Source organism: Seriola aureovittata, chromosome 6, assembly GCF_021018895.1.
Source record: "Seriola aureovittata isolate HTS-2021-v1 ecotype China chromosome 6, ASM2101889v1, whole genome shotgun sequence".
Taxonomy (NCBI): Eukaryota; Metazoa; Chordata; class Actinopteri; order Carangiformes; family Carangidae; genus Seriola; species Seriola aureovittata.
Genome location: NC_079369.1, coordinates 25030024 through 25054963, shown reverse-complemented (window position 1 = coordinate 25054963; position 24940 = coordinate 25030024). Strand labels below are relative to the sequence as shown.

The following is a 24940-nucleotide window of genomic DNA, read 5'->3' as shown; positions in this document are numbered from 1 at the left end:
GTGCACATATGATAAGGTGGAGCTGTTTGGTTTGGTAACATATGATCTGTAATGTGTTGTTTGCCTCACTATGATCAAAGTCCTCTCCATACACAGACTGAAAAATAAAATGTTGAAGGTGTGACACTGAGCACGGCCTCGCAGTCAAGGTGTTACTCTGTTTTATCATTTTACTTGGTCAAAACTTGACTGCCCAGTTCTCACTGTGTGCTTTACAATAGATCCACGTCTCAAACCTCAAATTTATAGTCGTGTTAATCTCCTCTTGAATTAAAATGTAACGTTAGATTGTTATTCAACTCTGTATGAATGTATGGAAGTAGCAATATTTTTCCTAAATCTAATCCACGACGGAGAAACACGGAGTCACCTGGAAAGATCCGAGTCCGAGCTCAAACACCAGACGCTCCCTCTTGCTGAAGTTCTCAGGGGAGAAGGCGAACACAGTGTAGTGAATCCCGAACAGAGGAATCAGCAGCAGAGTAGAGCGGGCCAACCTCCTACAAAACAACACACACACAAACACACACACACACACTCACAAGTTATTGTGAGAGGACTAGACAACAGTGTACGGTGTGTGTCCTCATTATAATGTGAACACAGGTATGATGACAATATTCTGACTTAATAATGGGCTTAAACATGAGCTGCAGTTTGGGAGCACATTGTTCAGTTTGATATACAACTGAATGTGAGTTCGATCACAGAGATTAGAGATAATAATGATCTACTATCTGACACATCACAAGATTATTGATGAAGGATAATATAGAAAGAAAATCTGTTGATGTTGTTTAAATGATGTTGAACCATCTTTTACATCTTCACTTCAGCAGCTTCACTTCTTTCTGTCCATTTCCACCACAACCAGATTGATCTTCAAATGATGAAGCTCTAAGTCCAGGAAAAAGATGCTGACTGTGATTAAAACTTCGAAACAGGGCGATCTGATAGCTGAATGGTCAGGACGCTCAAATGTCCTGAGCAGCGAGTCCCCGGTTCCGCGTCCGGACGGCCGGACCATTCGCTGCATGTCACTTCCTTACTCTCTCCCTTACTCTCACAAAGTCACAACTGTAACGTGAGTTACACTGATTTATGTCATGAGTTTTGCTGTGTTACGTGCCTCTCTGTTACAGTGTGTGAGTGTGTGTTGGTATGCCCTGCTCCGCCCTCCCCTCTCCTCCAGCAATTTGAACAACGATGCATTTTAGTGCTTGTGAATTCAACTTGTAACTTCACATGTAAGACAAAGATTGTGTAATTTCTTCTCACAAATATTACTCACAGGTAAATACTGGATTCATTTCCTCCAATATCTGGGGACTGTAACTTCTGGACGAGGATGACGATGATGCCGATGAAGAGAACAAAGTTGATCTGCAGCAAAGAAAAAAAAAGAGAAGGTAATGGAAAGGAAATGTATTAAATAATAAAAACGTCTTTGGTAAAGGCGGTGATGTTCTTATGTCCCAGTTTCTGAAAAAGACTGAAAACGCACCATGATGGAAGCCAGCACAGGTCCTTTTATCACCCACCAGATGGCAGCGTTGTCATTCATGTCCCAACAGCTGAGAGAGACAAAACCACACAGTTAGCAACATGAACACACAACCTTCAACATGAGACTAAAAGTCTGCTGCTGATAACCCACCCGATATCATCAAAGTGCAGCCTCAGCACCGCCCAGATGGTCACGCACACGGTGGGGGTCCCTGATTGAAACAGGACAACAAAGACGCGTTCGATCTGGAACATCAAGGCGAGAATCAAATACGTTTGTGTGATGTGTTTGATGTCTCACCCCAGCCAATGATGATGTACCAGTAGAAGTATCTCTTCTCAGGGAAGAAGGTCTCCACCAGTAAAGTGAAGAGGTACAGGCCCTCGATGAAGAGCCAGAAGTAGTTGGAGAGGACGCAGTAGTGGAAGAATATCATCACCGCTCGACACTCCAGCTTCAAGGACACGAGAGACAAAGAGACGACGAAAGGAAAAACATGAGAACATTGTATCTGAACACCAATGACTGCTTGTTAACACCTGAACGCGTGCGCAGGTGCGTCCGAGTTACTCACAGTGTGAATGAAGCAGTGCTCGCTGTCCTCTGTGGCGTACAACACGCCGTCTTTGATGAAGACAGAAATAGCTCTCAGGATGAACGACACAAATAGGTTCATGTGGATGAAGTTCCTGGTGCAGTGCAGCTTCCTGTGGAGAAACAGACATGAACACATTGAATATCATGTTACCTGTTTGACAAAAAGACCCACGACCTCTGCCGCACAGCTTTGCTCATCATTTGTCAACACGTATAGCAGTGGCAGCAGCTGCGGGAGTAGAAGTCGTAATGATACTAATACTTCTAGTACTAGTAGAGCTAGGGTTGCAAAATTCCGGGAATTTTCAAAAATGGAAACTTTCCATAGGAATTTATGAGAATTTATGGGAAAGTATGGGAATAAACGGGAATAAACTGGGAATTTTCAAAATTGAAGGTTGGCTCTTCATAGGGAACTTAAATATAGTTGAGGAAAGTATATTTTAGCATAATCTTGACTAAAATAAACAGATGCCATTCAAATACACTTGAATAGCCATGCCATTCCTCAATCACATGCACAAAGCACACTGCTTACTGCATGGCTAACAAGACAACACCCACTACTGGCACTGTGCACGCCTCCATCACATGTACAGAAGATTTCTAGAAGACTGGACCACACTTTTGAGCCTGAAGCACAAAGACTATTGAAGGCACACATTTGAGCCTGTGGAATAAACATATATAATATATGTATATATATATATATATATATAATATATTCCCAGTTAGTTCCCCTAAATTCCCATTAATTCCCAATCATTCCCATTATTCCCATGGAAAGTTTCCAATATGGCATATTTCCAAAATTCCCACGCTTAACTTCCCATGGAAATTTTCCGCACCTTTGCAACCCTAAGTAGAGCCAGCAGCAGCAGTAGCGCAGCAGTCCTATTAGCAGAGGTAGTAGAAATAACAGTAGGCCTTGTAGTAGTGGTCCTATTAGCAGGGGTGGACAGTAACAAAGTATATTTACCAAAGCACTACACTTGAGTTTATTTTTTCAATTTTTCTGTTCTTGCATCAAATGTCTCACCTGAACCTGCACAGGATGACCATGGCTGTGGTGAGAGAGACCAGAGAGGTGCTGTAGCCCACAGTGTACAGAGCCTTCACCGACACATAATACATATCCTGCATGTGACACACAAGCACAACAACAGCTGTGACTCGTGTTCATTCACACAGCTGAATTATCTTTCTGTATTTTAGAATTAACAATCAGACTTGAGAAAGGTTTCCTGAGTAGCGGCGCACTGACCGGGTGGCTGCTGTTTCCCTCCTCGTACAGGCAGGCGTCGATGTAGTGAGGGAAGGCCTCCGACCAGCCGAACTCGGTGCAGTTACGACTCACCTTCCCCAGCTCTGTGGAGACACGGCACTTCATTTGATTATAGCAAACGCAGACAAACATGCAGACTTATCTCAAGAGTGCAATCAGGAAGAGAAGCAGACCTGACATTAATTATTTCAGAGATAACTGGAGTCAAGAGACGTATATGACAAGCTTATGCTGAACGGTTAAGACTATATTATCAAACATAAACAGGATATTGGTATTTTACCTCCATTTTCATGCATATGTTCAGGTTGTTTGGTTGAATATTTACTCTGTAATCAGCATTTATTGTCAATAGGAAGCCGTGTAAATGCATTCCTCACATAAAACAAACACCCACACACATAATCGTGAGGACTCTCATGGAGATATCACATTCCCTAGACCCTTATATCCAACCTTAACCTAAAAAACACAAGTTTTAACTTTTTACTTTTTTGATTCTTCCATTAGACATGAATCTTTGACGTTAAACACCACAATAACAAACTCAGAAGTCCAATGACATCAACTGGAATAACTGCTGATGGTAACTGTGACTCAGAAATGTTTAGAAACTGACCGAAGTCTTCTTCACTCATGAACTGGGAGAAGAGCTCGGGACAGTTGACCTCGACAACCTCGCCCATCCTGGCCGGCTGCCAACACGTCAGGTTGTCCCAAAACCACGGACAACCTGAGGACACAACAGGTAGACAAACTCATTGTTTCACTCTAACAAGCCATATGTTCAAATTTAGGGAAGAAAAAAAAAAAAGAAAAAGGACCACCTGCAACTCATTTATCACCACATCAAAATCACAGATCCTTGAAATGCTCATATGAAACCTGAAATGGAAGTTCTCATGCCAGCAGCTATTTTGAACCAGCGTCTTTTCTTTTTAATCCTACGTGTTGCTAAAACAGAATGTACTGGTGTTTATTTTAATCTCAGGTTTGTAAAAGCATCAGTTTAAGCCAGGAATGACATACATTTTTATGTTTGACTGGTTGTTGTACTATACTTTTTGTTGCTAAATTCACTGGCTTCATGAAAGATATTTAAGAAAGTATTACAGCCATGTGGGTTTGCATCAGTGCTGCTGAAAGAGAACAGGTCTGATTTAAACTTTAGAATGTGACTCACTTAACCAGCTCTGCTTTACACACAATATTCACCTCAAAACGATGGTGATGATTAGCTGTGCAGGTATACTACCCCACAAACTACTGTACTGATACAATCAGTCCAAGCTACACACTCTCACAATATAATGTACTCTCCAGACAGCTGATGTATTTTCATAGTGTAATCAGCAGATATAGTTGGAGGACGAGAGATGTACAAGAAAGGGGCTTGTCACCTGAAAGCCTTTGCAGATACAGATTGTTTTAAAGACAGTAACATACTTATTGGGAAGCATTTATAATTCAAGTAACACTACATCAGTATCATTCATTAGTAATGGACTCCTTTCAACCATCTGGAAAAAAAAATCATTTTACAGTAAATACAGGTGAAATCACAGCATAGTCTTTGTCTTTAACTGATGTGTTGGGTGATTTTGTCTGAAGAAGAAAAATCAGGATGTTAGCAGCAGATCAGCAGCTTAGAAATGGCTGCTGGTTACTTTTTCTGTTGTCTGACAAGACTAACAGAAAAATTTGTAAATGAGATCAGCTTTACGGGGAATTTAGCTGTATTAAAACACAATATATGTGAACACAGAGAGGAGGAGAGAAGCAAACAGATTAAGAGCTGAAACCAGCTGATACTAGGCTGAATGTAAACACCACACAGTCCAGCCTTATATTAGGTTTTGACATGATGTAATCAAAAACTGACTTTAAAGCTCCACATTCTCCTCTTTTCCTGTGTTGATCCATAAGAAGATATATTTGTTGTTTTAAGAAACCAAAAACCACCTCAGTGTAGTTTTACATCTCCTCTCTCAGGCTTCTCTCTGGAGCTCTAGTAACAACAGGTCGGTGAGCCAATCAGAAGAGAGGAGGCTCTGAGTCTTGCTTATGGTTGGCTGACTGCTTTCTGAGGGTCCAGGTGGGTGGGGCTTGGGGCGTAGCTGAGGACAGTGACTGCTTCGTCGTGACTTTGATTCTTTCACAGTATTAATATAGAACTGCTTTATAATCAAACAATACATGGACATCTACCTTTAGACTATATGGACCTTTAAAAAACAGGGTCTTAGGTTTGATGTCGGTAAGTAAGGCGCTTTCCACTATGTTAACATGAGTAGAAATCATCAGGGGGAGATATGTAGTAGTCGTAGCTGATGCTTTTGTTGATACTAAATCAACAGGGTCAAGATGGAGAATAGGCACAAAGCATTTCTTAGCCTCATCCATCATCTAATCAGCCAGACAGATGCCCGTCACTCACTGTCTCAAGGCTCAACTTTCATTTTCGGCATCATCATCATCATGAGATGCTCCCTATTAAAGCCTCTGGCGTGTCTGCAAACAGAAGCACAGAGCGAAACGTAGAATTTCTGTCATTTTTTATTTTTTTTGTGCTACAGATCAAGCAGAGATGCACACATGGGCAAACTGTGAAGTCTTTCTAATGATCTCTGGTTGCAGACAAGCAGGTTGGAGTCAACTACAATTTGTAGAATTACCTCCTGCTCATTAGTTTGGAGGCCCTGCAGATGTTCTGGTTATTAATCTCTGAGTTTATTCTTTTTTTTTTCTTTTTTTAATTTGCACATGTTGAAAACTGTTAAAACACCAACAAAATAGTGGTTAGCACGTGGGGAAGGGATTAAAGGCTAAACAAACACAGACGTACCAAACTCTGGATCATTCCCAGGATCATCTGAAGCCATCATTTCCATGCATTTCTCCTGCTCCCTCTTGATCACACAGTTAGAGGGGACCTGTTGGCTCGAAACCTGGAGCGCACACACACACACACACACACAAACACACACACACACACACACACACGTACACACACACAGAAACACACACAACGTAAAGAGAGAGAGGAAGAGGGAGTCAAGTGACTGAAGATTACATCAGACCAGAGAGGAAGGACCCAAAGATAAAATGGAAGAAGCTGCTTCATTAGCTTCACCGTGCGGTTCACACCACAGTGTGGGAGAGGTCAGAGCTCTTGGATCTGTTTAAACACTCGACCAATTAAACAAACCATTTCAGAGCTGCTGGCACTCTCCCCATGCTAACTGACCCAGAGGAGGGGCATTATTCTTGCAGGAAAGCCTGTCAGACGTGCACTTTTCACGCTGTGACCATGCCAGGCTTTACTCCCATCAGTTAAGAACCACAGACAGATACACAGAGAGGACTGTTTATACTTGTGCTCTCCAGTAGCTACAGTCGAGGCCAGAGATCACAACGACAGCCAGGAATCCCAGAGCGTTGACTTCAGACAGGGAGGTCACGTCCAGGGACGCCCTGTTCGCAGCCCCCTCTGACAGCTCCACAATGCTCGGCAGATGCTGGGAATCAGGAGGGGGAGGGGCTGTGATGGAAGAGGGTGTTTGCTAAGAAGACTATCTTGCGTCTGTGTTGGCGTCAGTCCGGGAGACGTCACGTCACAGCTTTATGAGGTGTAGCAGGGGAGCAGTTGAGCATTTACACGTTGACGTCAATAGCCCCCTGCTTGGGATTCACGCACTGAAGATTTACTAGAGTAATAGAGACAAAGTAGTTCTGGGGCATCGTCTGGAACGAGTGTCGACGCACTCTCTGTATCCACAGATCTGCTGGATGATTTATGTGCTACACTCTCAGCAACAGCACCATTACTGCAGCGGTACGGTGAATTCAATGCAGTAAAAAGAAAAAATGAGTCTTCAGACCACTATTGTTTGAATGTAGCTTTTATTCAATATTAAAATATTCATTAGACACCAGTTTATTTATAATAACGGGTTTGGAAGTAAAAATATTTGTCTGCTTTTTACATCCATGATACATTAGGAATAAGAACTAGCATCAGTTTTCAGCTTTAAAGCTGCACTCACGATCATTTTTATATCAACAATCTATCATCTCTGAGTGTTTCAGTATGATTCACTATCTTGCTCTTCTCAACATTAACTCAACTGTTTGTGTTCAGTCTGAGCACACAGCGTACTGCTGTCCTCAAAACTGCTCTGATAAATACACTCGTCCAACACCCAGCGGCAGACGAACAAAGTTCGCGAATAGCTGGTGAAGAAAGTGGAATGTTTATTAGCCAAATGTTTTTTCTCAGGAGTTGGTGTAGACTAAGCTAAAAACAGAGTGAATATTGGACTTCATTGGATGGACAGAAACACATCTGTGTCAGCTGTAACAACTTGTATCTTATATCTTGAACCGCGCTAGGGGATAATTTTAATCTACAATATGTAAGTTCTGGAAATCAACCAGTGTTGGCACCAACACCAGTTCATACAAAAATCTATGTCTATTTCTGTTTGCCACTGTAGCCAGAAGCGATCTATCATTCAATGTCACCAATGTGCGGCTTTTTTCTTCAAGAAAACTTAAAGCCAACAACCATCAAATCAGACAGAATGTGCAAATTGCAATTTACATTTGATTTTTTTTTTTTTTTTCATCTGCATGATGCAACTAAAGCATGGTCAGGTGCTCTGGGGAAAGTGAAACACAGGTGTTTTCAGTTATTCTGGCTGATTAGACCTCTGCTCAGGTTAAAGATGGGAGGAGCTATGCTGAAAGTTACATCAGGTCACCAAACTCCATGTAACAGGTGCAACATATTTAGGAGGAGAATCTCAGAGATATCAATCACAGCCACACAGTCCAGAAAAGAGATCTAATCAGGTGTTTCCACACACCTGTGAAAGCGTTGATGTTGTGCAATCTAAAGAAACATGTGGGTCATGGTTAGATGAAAAACTTCTGTGCACTGTTCATTCATGTAAATGATATGCTATAAGGGCTATGCTGCTGATAATGTTTGTTTCTGTGTTTGAGATTTAGAGACCTAACTAAAGAAAAGTGGAATGCATTGATTTAAGTATTAAAAATATCAACACTGACCTACAGTACGGCATGTGAATTAAACCTGGATCATGTCTATATTTTAGATACTCATCCACCGTTTTGACCCTCACGTTTCACAGCACTGTATTAAACTCTCTGCTTCATTCTTTGGCACTGAACGCTGCCAGACAACATCAATCATTAACGCAGATTAAGTACATATGAATTTAACTCATAGACGACAGGGTCGCTGAAGTAATGTGTGTTTGCAGCAGCTAGAAAGACAAACACACCATGTGAGTTTTGGACAGTTTATGTGCTTCTGTGTATTTCTCTGTTGTGTATAACCTCCTGTGACTTATTATATCTGTCTGCCTTAAATCACTTCACTATATCTAATTAGGTCAAACTGTGTATGCACAGCATGACCAGCCTCACAGTACATGTTCATGACTAAGTGTCTGAATAATGATGGCTAAATGATCACATGGCTGAGGGAGCATCATATAATATTTTAACTATCTATTTAAGAACCTAACACAAATGTGATTCATTAATTTTTATTATATATATATATATAGCAATTATATTAACTGGCAAAACTGTCAGATTTTGTTTTGCTTCTCAAGTGTCCATACCACAGCAGAACAAAAATAGGCCAACAGAGAAGCTGCGTTTCTTCACACGTCAACAATTATTAATTTTAATTATCAATTAGTTTATAATCTTGGTGGAAGGATGGGGAATGGGCCTGTGAAGAACCCATTCAATTTTAATTTGGTTAAAGGGGAAGAACCAGGAATTTTTCTATCACGTTCCTTACAGGTAGGGAGTTGTTGTTGTTTTAACAGCAGGATTACAGAAAAAAACTGAAACAATTTGAACTGAACTTGGTGCAGGGATGGGGCACGGACCAGGGACGAACCTATTAAATCTTGGGGCAGATCTGGATCATTTACTAGGAATTAGAATTTTATTCTCTGAAGTCTGATGTATGTTGTTTGACACTGGGCTTGGTGGAGGTCTGCGCTCTCTCTGTGCCCTTTTAGTTTATTAGCCTATATCTAAAGAGCTGTCTTTACAATAAAGTGCAGAGTTATAACAGTCTCAGGATCTGCTCGGCAATGTGATCTTAAAAACTCTTTCTATCGATCTGTGATAGAGACATCATGGTCTGTTTTCTTCCCTAACTTCTTAATTCTTCAACCGTTCAACTCTCAACTGTGCGTCTCCTTTCTATTTATATCCTGTTTCCAAACTGTCCCACAGTGCATCCTGTAACTTACGTCACTGGCTCATTAAAACCCAATACCTTTTGTAGCACATGCAAACACAACACATAAATCACCTAGCACTTGAGTCTGTAGAGTATTTCATTATTCTTTTTCCATCTGCTCAACTCTCTCTTTCTTGACTGTCAACATACTGTAGCGTACATACCTGGCCTGGCATCAGTCACAAGCCATTAAAGAAGAGTTGTGGATCCAAAACTGACACTTTGTGACTCTTCCCACCATCAAACTATCAAATTGATAGGAAACAGAGACAAAGGACCCTTCTCTCACAAACAGTCCATGCTTTTAGCATGTCAGAGAGACACAGAACCAGACCAAAGGTCAAAGGGTCAGCTCCAGAGGATCAACCAATGGACACCAGGCAACTGGAGAATATAGGCAAAATCTCCAGTTTGTAACAATAAGATTCTATTGATATTTGATTGTTTCTTATAGAGGACAAATAACAACAAAAGGACTGATCATCACTAAGATGTGAATCCTGGCCTGTCTGTGCCATGCACGAACACACACACACACACACACACGCACACACACACCAACCTCCCTTCCTCTGCCCCTCTCTAGATAAGAGTCATAAACTACAACCCACTTTCCAATCCTGGGTAGTGACCAGCAGAACTCTCTTCACAGACACAGATCTGAGGAAGAATAAATAATTAAATATCTAACTGTTCTCTAACTCATGAGATGTTTCTATGCAATAGTTTAATCCCAAACTTCTATCCCATAGAATGTTTGAAATGTAACATGTAGATTTTAAGACGATGTCCTTCATGTGACCGTACTGTCAGCATCCTTCACACGAGGTAACACACTACATGACATCCAGAATGTCCATATTATTATTATTACGGTCAAAGAACTGCTGTGTAATCCAGGAGAATCCACCTATCCCACATCTCCAGGGTTACCAAAGCAACCACAGCCTCCTGGGTTCCAGCCAAGGGTCCTCGCCTACAGCGCAACTCACAGTAGGCCGGTCTTAACACTCTGCTCATGACTGGGTTGATGTCAAAATATAGCAATATTTAATCATCAAGCCTAATTCTTAGATGTAGCATCATTAGCTGTATAGCCATAGTGTATAGCCATAACATATTCTCTCCCACCATTGCCAACTCATCACACTGCTCATTTCATTATTATTTTCTTCTTTATGATTATTACACCTTGCATTTACTCTGTAGATAGTAGTTTAGTTAATAAACTCCTTTATTTACACCCAGTTGTTGTCCTGTTGTATTCTTTTGACGTAGAGACTGGAGATCCATTGAATCGAGAAGTCACGGCTTCCGATATGAGATTGATAAATTTATCAATGAAGTAATTCATTGTTGTCCTCTCAGTGGACTGGTGCCCCATTTCAACGAGAGTAAATTCTAAATTATGGCGGTAACATTACAATACCTACAGTGAAAAGTGGACTTCTGTAAAACTTATTTTCCATCTTCATTTACTGCCTCCCCCTTGTTCACCATCGTCTCTTCTGCTCAAATAAACTTCATCTCTCAGTTTCTCAGACAACACTTCAGCTCAGGGGTGATGACTCACATTTAACTACAGTAATAAAAGATCACTTCCTAGCAGAGGAGAGGAGAGGAGAGGAGAGGAGAGGAGAGGAGAGGAGAGGAGAGGAGAGGAGAGGAGAGGAGTCTTCCTCATCACAGATTTAACAGACAGGAATGATGTTGAATAAGCAATGAATAAATGATGAGAATGCATCTTTATCCATCGTCCCTGCCACACACTGATCAATGAATTATTGATGCCGACACTTGGTTACTTTAACAACATGTACGACTGTACAAGTGCAGGGAATCTGGCCTCAATCCCTGTTTGTTGAATCTATTCATGCAAAGCTCCACCTGTTGCTGAGTGTGTTTGCATGTGGATTGTTTTAGCTGCGAGTACACAAGAGCACACACTCCAACACAGACACATTTAAAGAGAATAAATGAAATATAAAAACTAATTTAAATCAGCTTACCGAGTTTGAGAGGAGGAGGAGTGTGAGGATGATGTTAGCAGCAGACATTTTGTTTCTCAGTCAATAGTTTCCTCTGAACAACGAGCTCTTCACAGACAAACACAACAGGCCGTCCGCTCACCTCAGGATCTGGAAATTAAAAAGAAATGTGTTAAGAGGCAGGATGTTTACATTACTTCTCATCCGGACATACGCATTACATTACAGAGTGTCTTTCAAACTGTTTTTTTGAGTGTGTGTGTATGTCTCTGTAGCAAATCCAAACTGAGAAGCACAAGAAATTGTAGAAAACTCCATTTGGATCTGACACAAAGTAAATATGAGATGTATGCAGACAATTTCCCTCTTTGATTTAGTTCAGTTAGTGACGTTATGCAAAACAAAGTTGTGAAAATGTTCAAACATAGTCAAAAGCAAACTTTCCCACTTTAATCACATCAAGCCTCACAAACTCATGAGCCTTGTCCTATGCTAAATTGGTGGATTTTCAAGCCTTCAGTTTAACAAACAGTTAAACAAATCTTTGTGGTTTGGAGTTTAGTTTCACTCCTTACAGATATCAGCCTTATTTTACTGTGTACTGGTTGCTTTTGGTCATATCAGCTGCTGCTGTTTCCTTTACAGGAAGTTACAGGAAATGACGTCCATGGGACCTGAATTCAGTTTCTTCAAACAAAGGCATTAGAAGAGACAATACTCTGTCTTATTTTAATTCAAATAGATGCACCGAAGAAAAAACCATCTAACACAGAGACACATGCCAGGAAATTCCTGGATCAAAGCTAAAAGCAAATCACTTGTTGCTTTGCCCTCTGCTAAATCAGCCACCAAATTACTGAGATGTCATGCTATTTCTCGATTAATCAGATAAATATACTGTATGTGATCTCAACTATGTTTTACTAAAAGCTTTTAGTTGATTAATTGATTATTACTTTATAATCCATAAAGACTGTTTTCAAGCAAAAATCTTGTCACTTTACTTTTAGTTGCAGCTTGTCAGATTGGAGAATTTGCTGCTTTTTTATTTTTTATGTGTCGGTAAACTGAACATCTTTGAATTTGTTCTGCTGGGTCGGATTTTAAGATGTGAATTTGGGGCTTTAGGAAACTGTTATTTGAAAAACTACAATTTGTTTTCCACTATTTTCTGACATTTTAAGGCTCAATCTACTGATCAGATGATCACGAAACCCAAAAGTAATCAGCAGATTAATCGGTAATGGAAATAATTGTTAGTTGCTTTTGAACCACCATGTTGAAGAATTACAGGACATCTGCTGCTTTGAATTTACATTGAAAAGAAGTTTGAAAACACAGAAAATATTACAATAATCCTTCATTTTTACTCACAGCAGCTTCATGAAGCTATTACAAAGATATCAAACACTCGGCTTTAAACACTGTATGTGAACACAAGCATGTCAAGCCTCGTGCCTGTGATGCACCAGTGTGCATCTGTGTGTCCTCATACATGCAGCCTGACTCTGCAGGCCCCGGGGGTTCGCATGAGTAAAGCCAAGTAGCAGGGCTGAGCACTCAGGCCTCGTCCCACAGGGAGAGCTCGGCAGCTTGGCAGCTCCTACCTCACCAAAACCCTGCCAGCAACAAGCCCCTCCTCCTGCTGTTGTCAAGAGCAACAGCTGAGAGCTGCTGAGTTTGGATCTGAACCGGACCACGTGGACCTCGATGCCCCTTCTGCTCCTTCTTCTGCTCTACTGTAAATAGATTTCGTATTGTGCATCAGTTAACCTTCATCAAAGACTAAACCCAAACTACATTTCTGCCTGTTTTCCAGTAGAAACAGTAAAAAACACATTTTTACTGGCAAACAGCTCCGAGTCCTGCGCTCTGAATATTAATGCACACAAGCACAGTACCTTCATTCATATTTCTCTGGCGTATGTGGCACAAAGTTACAAAATCACACAAACACACAAAATAAAAAAAAAAACAAAGCAAGACACAACATGAATGGGAGTCTGCAGCTTTGCCAAGGCCACCCTAATGGCTGCTGATGCGCCTCCATAGAAAAGCTTTCATGCTGAGTGCTCGAGCACAAACTGCCATTAGTTCAATTCTGAAAAATGTTACAAATCACCAAAACACTGATGGTATCTCACCCTGGGAGCCGTGTGTGTGTGTGTGTATGTGTGTGTGTGTGTGTGTGTGTGTGAGTGTGTGGAGACAAAGAGGACAGAAGGAGCAGACAGACAAAAACAAAGCTGAACTGTGAGTAAACCACTTACTATGAAAATGGCGGTTTGAATAACTCCATAGTAAGAGTGAAACCAAACATCCGGACAATAAAAATCCTCACTAAGTTTTGACCAACCCAAAACTCGTAAAAACTTGAATTACCACCTCGCTACTCCGACTAGTTTCAGGTTACATCCCTGTTTATCCAGAAGCCAGAATTTTGTCATAAGTCTTGAGTACTGGCTAAAAAGTGTTTTGTGTTCACCCTTGAGTCACAGTGAATGTTTGTGTCAAATGTTGAGTGATTCCCTTGAAAAGTTCTCAAGAGATCACCTTCACACGTTTTTACGAGGTCACCACGCCCTCGATCTTTGACCACCAAAATCGAATCACTTCATCCTTGAGTCCAAGTGGATGTTTATGCCAAAAAATTCAAGAGTCTTCTTCAAGGCGTTACTGAGATATCGTGTCCAAGAGACCGACAACCCGAAAACGATACCTCTGGCTCTGGTTGTCGCCGGTGCGGAGGCATAAATACACTTTGGGTGAAAATGGGCTTTTCATCGGTTTACAACTGAAATCAGACAGACCCAGGTGTCACTGAGGTGATACACTTGTCCCACCCATAGGTGTTAGGTGCTACAACCAGCGGAATAACACACACACACACACACACACACACCTCCAAGCTTGACTCAAGATAATATAAATAGTTTTCTTAAATCTGTGAATGAGTCCTCACTATAATAATACACATGAGGTCATACAGTAAATTAAAAAAAACATTGTCATAGTGTGTGTGTGTGTGTGTCAGCGCAGCAGCTGCTCAGGACTCTCCTCCCCGAGCTGTAATCAGCAGCTTAATGAGTCTCAGCGGCTTTCATGTTCAACACTGTCAGCCCGAGTGTGTGCAATGTTTGATGCTCTGTCTAAAGAGCACACACATAATTTAAGAAACACACACACACACACACACAGAAACATGTTCACTCTCCAGTCTAAACATGCATGTTTTGGACACTGGCCTTTACATCGGGTTTATGTAATAAGCTCTTGGTCTCAGTGTAAAGTTGCAGATGAACAGAGGAGGAAGTGAAAAGGTGAAAGTGGACAGAGCTGAAAGAAAGAGGAAGAACAAAGCGGCTTCTGTAAGAATGTGAGTGGGTGTTAGTGTTAAGAGGAACAGCTCTTCTCGGGGGAGGACGAGTTGTTTCTCTCAGGAATAAGCGGGAAAAGAGAAGCGGAGGTTTCTTAATGATCACTTACCTACAACACCGCAGCGAGAAACACTTTGCATCATTAGAGGGAAAAGGAAAGGATGGAAGGAAGAGATGGGGGGGGGGGGCTGCGTGTGAGCCACCTTGATGTGGGATTTCATGTTTGCTTTTGGAGGGACACTGGGAGCCGGACGTGTTTCAGTCAGGCTTTGACAGCTGTTGTGGCCTGCAAACTAAAGGCATGCAACAGCTTAACCCCCACCCCCACCCCCCCCCCACCCATCCCCAACACCAAACTCTTCCTCTCTTTCTGCCTCCTCTGAGGAACACTAACTGATTCTTCCTTCACAAAAAGAAAGAAAAAAGACAATGACCATCTACTCGTTGCTTCAAGAACCATCATCTCATGTGTTAATCCAGCACAGGACTGTCTAATTCCCACTGACTATCACTGTAAGTCACTCAAGTCTCCGGCTCTATATTTAGCTCAAGGAATTATGAGAGGAATTAATATACACAGACATGACTTAGTCTTCATTATTTTGGGGAGGGAGAGGGAGGTGCACATATTACACAGAGAGAGAGAGAAAGAGAGAGAGAGAGAGAGCGAGAGAGAGAGAGGGAAGAAAACTGTCCTGGTTTCTCATTTCCATTATGTCCCGTTTTTCCCACAATTCATTGGGGAGCGGCATAGTTATGAGATGGAGGCAAAGACAGTTTGGAGCAAAAAATTTAAAAGGAAGGAACAGTTAAAACGCTGTTAGGAGCAGTTGAGATGCTGGTTCTGGAGCTGCAGCTATAACGATTTTTTCATAATCAATTAATCTGCAGATTATTTTCCTCAATCTATTACCTGTTTGGTTGATATGACATCAGAAAACAATTTCACAGAGTCAAAGCTTATGTGACTAAATGTTTGTTTTGTTTTCAAAACCAAAAAATTTTCAATTTACAAAAGAAAGGCAGCAGATTTCACATTTAAGAGGCTTTAACAACGAGCTTTTTGCATGTGTGTGGAGTTTTACTTAAAGGTCCGTATAGTCTAAAGGTAGATGTCCTTTCATTGTTTGATTATAGATCAGGTCTAGGTTCTATATCAATACTGTGAAAGTATCAAAGCCTCAGTCCACAGAGAAATGCACACAGCCTGTATTCAGACACTGAGCCTGAAAACCAGCCGTCAGGACTTCTGTAACTTTGTGATGTCACAACTATACAGTAAATGTTCTCAGCCACACCAACCTGGACCCACTATTCAATCGTGCAGGACTCTGAGTGTTTAACTGAAATCTGCTTATTTTTGTAAGATAACACAGAAAACAGTAAGCCCTGGTAAGTAAGACATGGACTGTACTGACAGCGGTGCACCTACCTTCGTCACCATGGTTACTATAATAACGGTCATGGCTTGGTTAGGTTACGTACAAAATGTAATAATGTAATAAATACTTCCTAAACATTACACGGTCTTTACTGTCATGGTTACAATATAGAATGCTGGTTTCTCATGGGAATCAAACACCTCTGTCTTGTGTCATATTCCTGTTTTGTTGAACCATCCTCTTCCTTACATGGACTTTGTTGCTCTTTATACTACGTCACAACACTTTTCCCTTTGACTACGACCACTTGGTGTCACCTAACAACAAAACCTAACTATGGGTCATAATAACCTGCTGCACAAACGACCTGTGGGCTGGTGTTTGATGGGAGGACAGTCTCAGAATAGGAGCTGTGGGACCAGGCTGAGGTGTAATTTTGGTCTGAATAAGATTCATCTGTCTACGCCTGAGGTGCCACATTTTCTTGGTTTGTTCAGCTCCCAAACTATCATACCTGTCTTCAAACCACAATTTATTGATAAGCAAAGACCAATGTTGGAGGCTTTTTATTTCTAGCTGACTGTTACTTTCTGACGAGGTGTCCAGCATTAGATCATATCAGCTGTAGCTAATGAATTCTGTAAGGGCTCCACTGAACCGCTATCCTGCTGGTTAATGTGCTCTCCTCTCTCTCCAAGCCACTGACTGGACTCTGCCAAAGATTGTTTGTGAGCGAAAAGACACATCACTCTGCAACATCTCTCTACGATCTCCAGTGAGCGACACTGTAGCGTGACGTCACTATGATTGGCCTTGGTTCAATCAAAATGAATCACCAATCAACATTTCACATCTTCTCCTGCTCATCTCACTCTCAGGGTGGAGATACAGGATGTGAAAATTAATTAGGGTTTGGCTGTAGCAAAAAAAGTTAGATATTCATTTTATGGAGGGAGATCAGAACTAACAAACTGAGTGCCCTTGGAAACTGGAATATGATTAATCAGCTACACCAACTTGAGCATTTCCTTTTTTGGAAGATTTTCTTTTTTTACTTTTTTTTCTGTTTGTTTTCTTCTTTACCATCTTTCTTTTTTGTTTCCTCAGTTTATTTTTCTTTCCTTCTTCCCTTTTATAGAGATTTGTCACTATACAGGTCTAGGGGTCAAATATTTATTTACTGTTCACTGTATGGTGAAGTTGAGCCTCTCTCATCAACCCTGTTGCCATGACCAGCAGTTATACTCACATAAAACATCTTTACATCAGTTGGCAGACCGACATAGTTGGTGAAGAAAGTCAAACAGATACAATTCCAATGGAATGAATACAATGCAAAAAAGGTTTGTTAATGCATACATAAGTCAAATTTGAATGTAGGACTTTTAATAACATAAGATTTTCTTTTAACATTGTGGTATTTCTGCTTTCCGAGCGTCTTCCAGCTTCCAAGGTGACAAAAACAAGAACAGGCAGAGACTGGAGCACAAAGGAGCTGATATGGTAGAGCAGAGCAGGTATGACACACAAAGACAGAGCAGAAGCAGGGCGTTGTGTTGCAGCTATGCAACTGAAGTTGCCTCAGTCTGGTTCCCACCATGACCCAGTGAGCGGCGAGACAGCATCGTCTCCTGCATGGCTGCACCGTGATGCTGAGCAGGTAGAGCCGGCTGCTGCTGCCTGCCCAGCCCAGGGTTTACTGTTCATGACTCTCTACAGAGAACTGGATTACTTTAAGTTCATCAGGAATGTCAATATATACAGCAACTGTTTTTTTTTTTTTAGGCCAGTTTAAACATCAGATGAAATGTGTTTGCTCCTGTTCTCAGTACAGCACAGCTTTGCTGCATCAGCCTGTGACCCTGTGCATTTCTACAACCACGCTGACCAGCAACATCATAGTTCTTCATGTGGGAAAAGCTGTGACATACCATCAACCTTGCTGGTCAAGCTGTGGTGAAAAGAGGAAGCATCATTTTAAAAGGCTAGTTCATTGATAACTGAAGCTCCTGTGTAACATACATGTTACTGGGTTTCTGTTACTTTCATCTGACAGACCTCTGAGTCCTGATAGAAACACAGCTCGCAGTACAAATGCACAAAGGTGTGACAAACTAATTTTGCAAGTTTTGCCATGAAATCTTGGCACAGTGAAGTGCAAAGTGATGGACAGTGTTAATACATTATTAGCAGGTGGATAACAGCTTCACTATCAGATGAGCTCCTGTCATTTCCTTTAAAAGCAGAAGACAGATTAAAGACTCTGCATTTCCTCTCAGGACCAATAATTCAAACCACAAAAATATTAAAGCTCCATAATTTACACTTCTGTGTTTTATTTGAAGTGTTGATCCATAAGAAGATATATTTGTGGTTTTAAGAACCTAAAACCATCTCAGTGTAGTTTTACATCTCCTCTCTCAAGCTTCTCTCTGGAGCTCTAATAACAACAGGTCGGTGAGCCAATCAGAAGAGAGGAGGCTCTGAACCTCTCTCCTGCAGCAGGTTATTATGACCCATAGTTAGGTTTTGTTGTTAGGTGACACCAAGTGGTCGTAGTGATTATGACAGTAGCAAAGGGAAAAGTGTCATGACGTAGTATAAAGAGCGACAAAGTCCATGTAAAGAAGAGGATGGTTCAACAAAACAGGAATATGACACAAGACAGAGGTGTTTGATTCCCATGAGAAACCAGCATTTCATATTGTAACCATGACAGTAAAGACTGTGTAATGTTTAGGAAGTATTTATTACATTATTACAGTTTGTACGTAACCTAACCAAGCCATGACCGTTATTATAGTAACCATGGTGACTAATGTAGGTGCACCGCTGTCAGTACAGTCCGCATGTTTATTATTGTGACCATGACAACTGAGGTCCGGTATGACTGCTGCGCTATTTCGGTTGGATCAGAGGGCTCACTGTTTTCTGAGTTATCTTATAAGAAATAAGCAGATTTCAGTTAAACACTTCAGTCAAACCAAATCCTGTAAGGTTGGATGGTGGGTGCAGGTGGGTGTGGCTGAGAGCAGAGACTGTTTCATTGTGACATCACAAAGTTCCAGAAGTCTTGACGGCTGGTTTTAAGGCTCAGTTTCTGAATACAGGCTGTGTGCATTTCTCTGTGGACTGAGCGCTTTGATACTTTCACAGTATTAATATAGAACCTAGACCTGATTTATAATCAAACAACACATGGACATCTAACTTTAGAATATATGGGACCTTTAATATACTGTACATCACACCGACCATGCTGTCAGTGGCAGATGAGAAACTTTTCTCAGCTGAATTTATATTCTACAATAACAACAGGAACACAATGAAGAGTGTGTAATTAATTTTATGTTGTTTACTAAAGCATTTAAAGATGGTATACTCAGCATATGGATGTTTCAATGCACGCAGTAATGCCACTACAGATGTCAGTGCAAATGTGCAACATGACTGCATGAGAGCAACAGAGGTTCCCTACATAATGATAAAAAAAACTAATATTTTAAATCTCAAGAGGAAACAGTTTGGACCTCATTCAGATTTTTCATCATCAAGCTCTTTGAGGCCAGGTCACCAATGTTCCCAGATCTCATACAACCAATACTAATAAGATGGTTGTATGAAACCAGATTTTACAGGATTTTTGGATAAACAATTTTTTAATTAAGTTTAAGTTTTAGTTAAAATGACAAAAAAAATGACAAAAAATACAAAAATCTTCAATCTGAATTTTGGTAAAATGTGTATAAAATGATGCAAAGACATCTTGAATGTTTCCTTTTGACTGAGAGGTGCAGCCATAAAAAAGACAAAAGGTGTCTTGAGTTTGACTTTTCCCCTCAATGAGCATCATGACTGCAGGAGTAAGACACAGAATATAAACTGTATTTGATACTGATGATGAGGTTTTGTCTACATTTAAAGAAGCATCAGGGAAACTCTTGGATCACTCCTCTAATGCGCAGCGTTTTGCATCAGCGTTCATCACCGGATCTCCTCGTTGTGACTAAGTGACGCTCGGCTCATGCATGACACTGGGTGTGTTACAAGGCCGCCGTGCTGAGACTGGGCCCAATGCCTAATGTCCTGTCCCCCCTCACTCTCTCTCTCTCTCCCTCCCTCTCCTCTGCTGCTGCTCAGGCCAGCCAACACTACAAGGCTAATTGGGCCATTTAAATGTCAGCAGAGACAGAAAAGCTTGTCCCTGATATTTCAGCACTTTTGTTTTGTGTAAGGTTTTAGCAGCGACATCTAAGTGACGTACTGTAGATGTGTTTGTCTCTTGAGTAAAGCGAACCTAAACCGAATCTGCAGTTTGCCTGACATGCTGTGCCAGATTTAAACAACAAAAAAGAACTGTGATGGAGCAGCTCAGATATTCAAACAGCTCTCGCAGGTGTGCATCAAGGTGATTGGATTGGAAAACATCTCCCACGGCGAAAGCAGGCATTGATCTGATCGCAAGTTTTTGCTAAACAGGACTAATAGCACCTGTTTGGCCTCGAATCAGGTTTCGAGGCGGATATGCCACTCATTCATCACTCTTTATGAATGAGGCTGCAGCTGAGCGCTCACAAATGTCAACAAATGGCTAAACAGCAGGTTTCTTTTTATCAATCAATGACGGAGAATCAGAAACATGCAGGAACACATGCGCACACACCTTTTTCTGCTCTTTCTCTCAGCCAAACAGTCCTAAACATTAAGGTGCTAAGAGGAAGCCCACTTCTGTCAAACACACAGCAGATGAGTGGCTGTGATTGAAAGGCTTTCTTTTTTTTTTTAATCCTCTCAATCCATCTACACACAGGCAGGAGAAAAAAGAGAAAGCAGCAATTGTGATTCCATGACAGTAGGATGCTTTACAAGGTCACTCACAGCTTCAACCAAAACGCTGGGATTCCACAGACCTGCAGGAAATAACAGCCCAGATACCACAACCTTCAATGTATAAAACAAAGGGTAACAGCGACATTATGGCTGGGTGATTGAATTCCTGCAAAAGCCAATATGTTATAGGCCTGCTGTGCGTGAATTCAGTGATGTAATGATGTAACTGAATGATGTATTGGACATAGAAGGAAATTGTGCATCATAGCACAGTATTAAATTGACTCTCTTCATTAAAAAAAACTCGTCATACATATGGACAAATATGTGAGCGAAGATGTTGGAGGGCATGTTGTGGTTCTCTTCTTCTTCTAATGCTACTCTACAATGTGTTTCTGTCACCTGAAATCCGCTGCTCAATATCCGCTTGCAGTAATTGTGCAGAGAAGTGAAGTGAAGCAGGAGCCTCCTCACTGAGCTCAGCCCCGACACATGCCGCAAGATCCCCGGCATGCCTCATTTCCACCCCCCCCCCCCCCCCCCCCCCCCCTTTAATACGAGCACCGCCTCGCATCCTTGGAGACACCAGACCTGCGTGCAATCTTTAATTCGAGATAACACATTTCTAATTCATCAGAGTCTGTTGAATCTTACCATTGTGTCAGTCTTTTTCTCCAAATGCAAACTCCTGCGCTGAGGATCCTCCGGGGACGAGTCAAACCCTCACGGGGGGCTGCGACGGTCCAAGACTGGACTGGACTCCTCCGGTGGCTCCGCGCGGCACAACTTCCAGCAGAAATGCAGTTGGGATAAATCGCTGCGGACTTCCTACTTGTAGACAAGAACGTGTCAGATCTCTAATTCTAAGTTGATATTTCGAGCAATTCCGCTGCCCCGAGGATGGTGTCTGCTCGCTTCGCCCTCCACACAGGAATGCACCGAGCATTTCAAGTACCCCCCCCCCCCTCTCCCCCCTCCCTCCCTCACTCTCTCTCTCTCTCTCTCTCTCTCTCTCATCCACACACATGCGCGCGACGAAGCTCAAATCCAATTTTGCATGATAGATGTGAGACATAAACGTGTTATGTTAAATAATCCAGTCACACCAGCTTCAACAGAGAAAGTGATATGGATGTGATGCTGTGGAACAAGCGAGGTATGTGTGTGTGTGTGTGTGTGTGTGTGTGTGTCTTGTGTGTGTCTTGTGTGTGTGTGTATATGTGTGTGTGTGTGTGGGGTCCTGAGGTCATTGCAGCAGAGGAGATCAGGACCACGGACAGTGACCATCATCGTTATATTTCTTATTTTTATTATATTTATATACATATATACATAAACATATTTATATATGTATATACACCCACATATATGTATGTATGTATATATATATATATATATATATATATATATATATATACACATATATATATATATATATACACACACAGTATATACAGTATATACAGTATGTATTATGTATGTATTATTTACAGCTACGTCACAAAGAAGGAGCATGAGAAGATGGAGAAGTCGAGAAGTACCAGGGGCTGAAAGGACAAGTGGAACAGATGTGGAGGGTAAAGTCTGAAGTGGTCCCAGCGGCAATAGGAGCATTAGAGACTGTGACCCCCTCCAGCAGATTCCAGGTTCGCTCTGACACGTCCTCCATCAAACACATTCCATCAAAACTCTGACAGTCTCTGACATTTAGGACAAATTGTCAGGATGAGACCGCTGCTGTGACCCCATGTGTACAACCCGGCCAGCAGGTGAAACACAACATGAAATCAATGGCAACAGTTTATGACTGGTTGGTGAGTCATAAGCGCTACAGTTCACCAGGAATTCATTATAACACTATCTGATATGTCTCAAAAGCCTTGATGATACAGTGTGCGGCCTCCGTAGTCTGTCTGATAACATCTGTAACCTCTGCGGCTGTGTCTATCAGCATTTGCAACTTTCTGATCTTCACTCTATAATCGGGTAATTGTGAAGATAGTCTGACCTTCTTTCTCAAACTCTCCTTTTTCATGCCTCACATTCTGTCACTTTCTGGGTGTATGGGCATGAATGCCTTTAAGAAGAGACGTCACCATATCCCCATCTGTAAGACCCATCATAAGGAGACACATTACAGTGTGATGCAGCCATGCTTTCAAGTTTCTCACACAACCAAGCAGCGACCTCTGGGCTGAAAAATGAAGCCAACACTGAAGTGCCAAAAACTGCAGTTGCTGTAATGAACAGTGGAGTCTGGCTGTGAGTCACTCCCATGTTAAAATGTCCATCTTAACAGCAGAAATAAACAGGTTTACAGCCTGGTTCAAAAAACAGTTTTGGTCTCTATAGCTAATTTCTCTTTCATGATAACTGTTAATATAACTCACCTGTTTACATTTTTATTAAGGCTTAAAGTTATGGAGACTTGAATGTATGACGGCTTTGAATGACAGGTGGGTGAGCGTATGCTTACCACAAGCATACACGGAAGTCTCAGATCCACACACGCCCCTCCTCTTTGTCCATTTTTGGATTAGCTTAGAGTTAAGGGCGGAGTCAGACACTGCCAAGAAGGTGACAACGGAGCATTTCACTCTGACCTTCATTACCGCTCTTCAGAAACCTGCGGGTGACGTCACAGAGGCTACGTTCATCTTTATACAAAATGAGGGAAAACTGGAAGAATGATGTTCATCTACGCCAAGCTCATGTGAAGTACAGTGCCTATAGAAAATCATCATACCCCTTTGAAATTGTTACTTTATTTGTCATACAGCCTGAAATCAAAACCCATTAAAAAATTATTTTTCCAGTTTTATTTACAAATTTAGACGTACAACATCAAAATAATGACAAAAAAGGCAACAGTTCTGAAAATTAATAAAAAATGAAAAACTAAAATAACAGCGTTGGAAAAGTCATCAGCCCCCTGATTTAATACTTTGTAGAGCTTCCTTTTGCTTTAATTACAGCCATCAATCTATTTGGATATGTCTCTATTAGCTTTGCACACCTAGATTGGGGAATATTTGCCCATTCTTCCTTGCAGAATTGTTCAAGTTCAGTCCAATTCTGTGGGGAACGGCGATGGACTGCTCTCTTCAAGACAATCCACAGATTTTCTATCGGATTTAAGTCAGGGCTCTGACTTGGCCACTCAAGGACATTCACCTTCCCATCCTTAAGCCACTGCTTTGTTCTTTTGGCAGTATGTTTAGGATCATTGTCGTGTTGGAAGGTGAATGACCTGCCCATCTTCAGCTGTCTAACAGAGGGACGCAGGTTTTCCTCAAGAATTTGGGTGTACTTGGCAGCATTCATTTTCCCTTCGATCCTGACCAATTGCCCAGTCCCCGCTGAAGAGAACATAATGTTGCCCCCACCCTGTTTCACAGTAGGTATGGTGTGTTTTGGGTGGTGTGCTGTGTTTGGTTTTTGCCAAACATAGTGCTTGGAGCTCAGTCCAAAAAGTTCAATCTTCGTCTCATCTGACCATAAAACCTTTTTCCACATGGTAACAGAATATTCCAGATGTGTTTTTGCATAGCGCAGACGAGAATGAGTGTGGCGCTTTTTCAGAAAAGGCTTCTTTCTTGCCACCCTGCCATACAGACCAGCTTTGTGTAAAGCTTGTGAGATTGTTGACACATCCACAGGCCGACCAGTCACAGCCATTAAG

The 24940-nt window shown here is 41.5% G+C and overlaps 1 protein-coding gene across 2 annotated transcripts in view; it reads right to left on the bottom strand.

Annotated features, from left to right (window-relative positions):
* adcyap1r1b (adenylate cyclase activating polypeptide 1b (pituitary) receptor type I) overlaps positions 1-22205 on the bottom strand; it is a 29327-nt gene extending 7122 nt beyond the window's left edge. For both annotated transcript variants that reach the window (XM_056378403.1, XM_056378404.1), the window contains exons 1-12: positions 21913-22205; positions 11691-11819; positions 6235-6337; positions 4009-4122; positions 3369-3472; positions 3144-3241; positions 2082-2214; positions 1808-1961; positions 1658-1718; positions 1505-1574; positions 1292-1383; positions 371-500 (exon numbers count right to left, since the gene is read on the bottom strand). In XM_056378403.1, the coding sequence (XP_056234378.1) occupies positions 371-500; positions 1292-1383; positions 1505-1574; positions 1658-1718; positions 1808-1961; positions 2082-2214; positions 3144-3241; positions 3369-3472; positions 4009-4122; positions 6235-6337; positions 11691-11738 (1107 nt within the window). In that variant the 5' untranslated portion in view covers positions 11739-11819; positions 21913-22205. The remainder of the gene's footprint in view (positions 1-370; positions 501-1291; positions 1384-1504; positions 1575-1657; positions 1719-1807; positions 1962-2081; positions 2215-3143; positions 3242-3368; positions 3473-4008; positions 4123-6234; positions 6338-11690; positions 11820-21912) is intronic.
* Positions 22206-24940: the final 2735 nt, after the last annotated feature.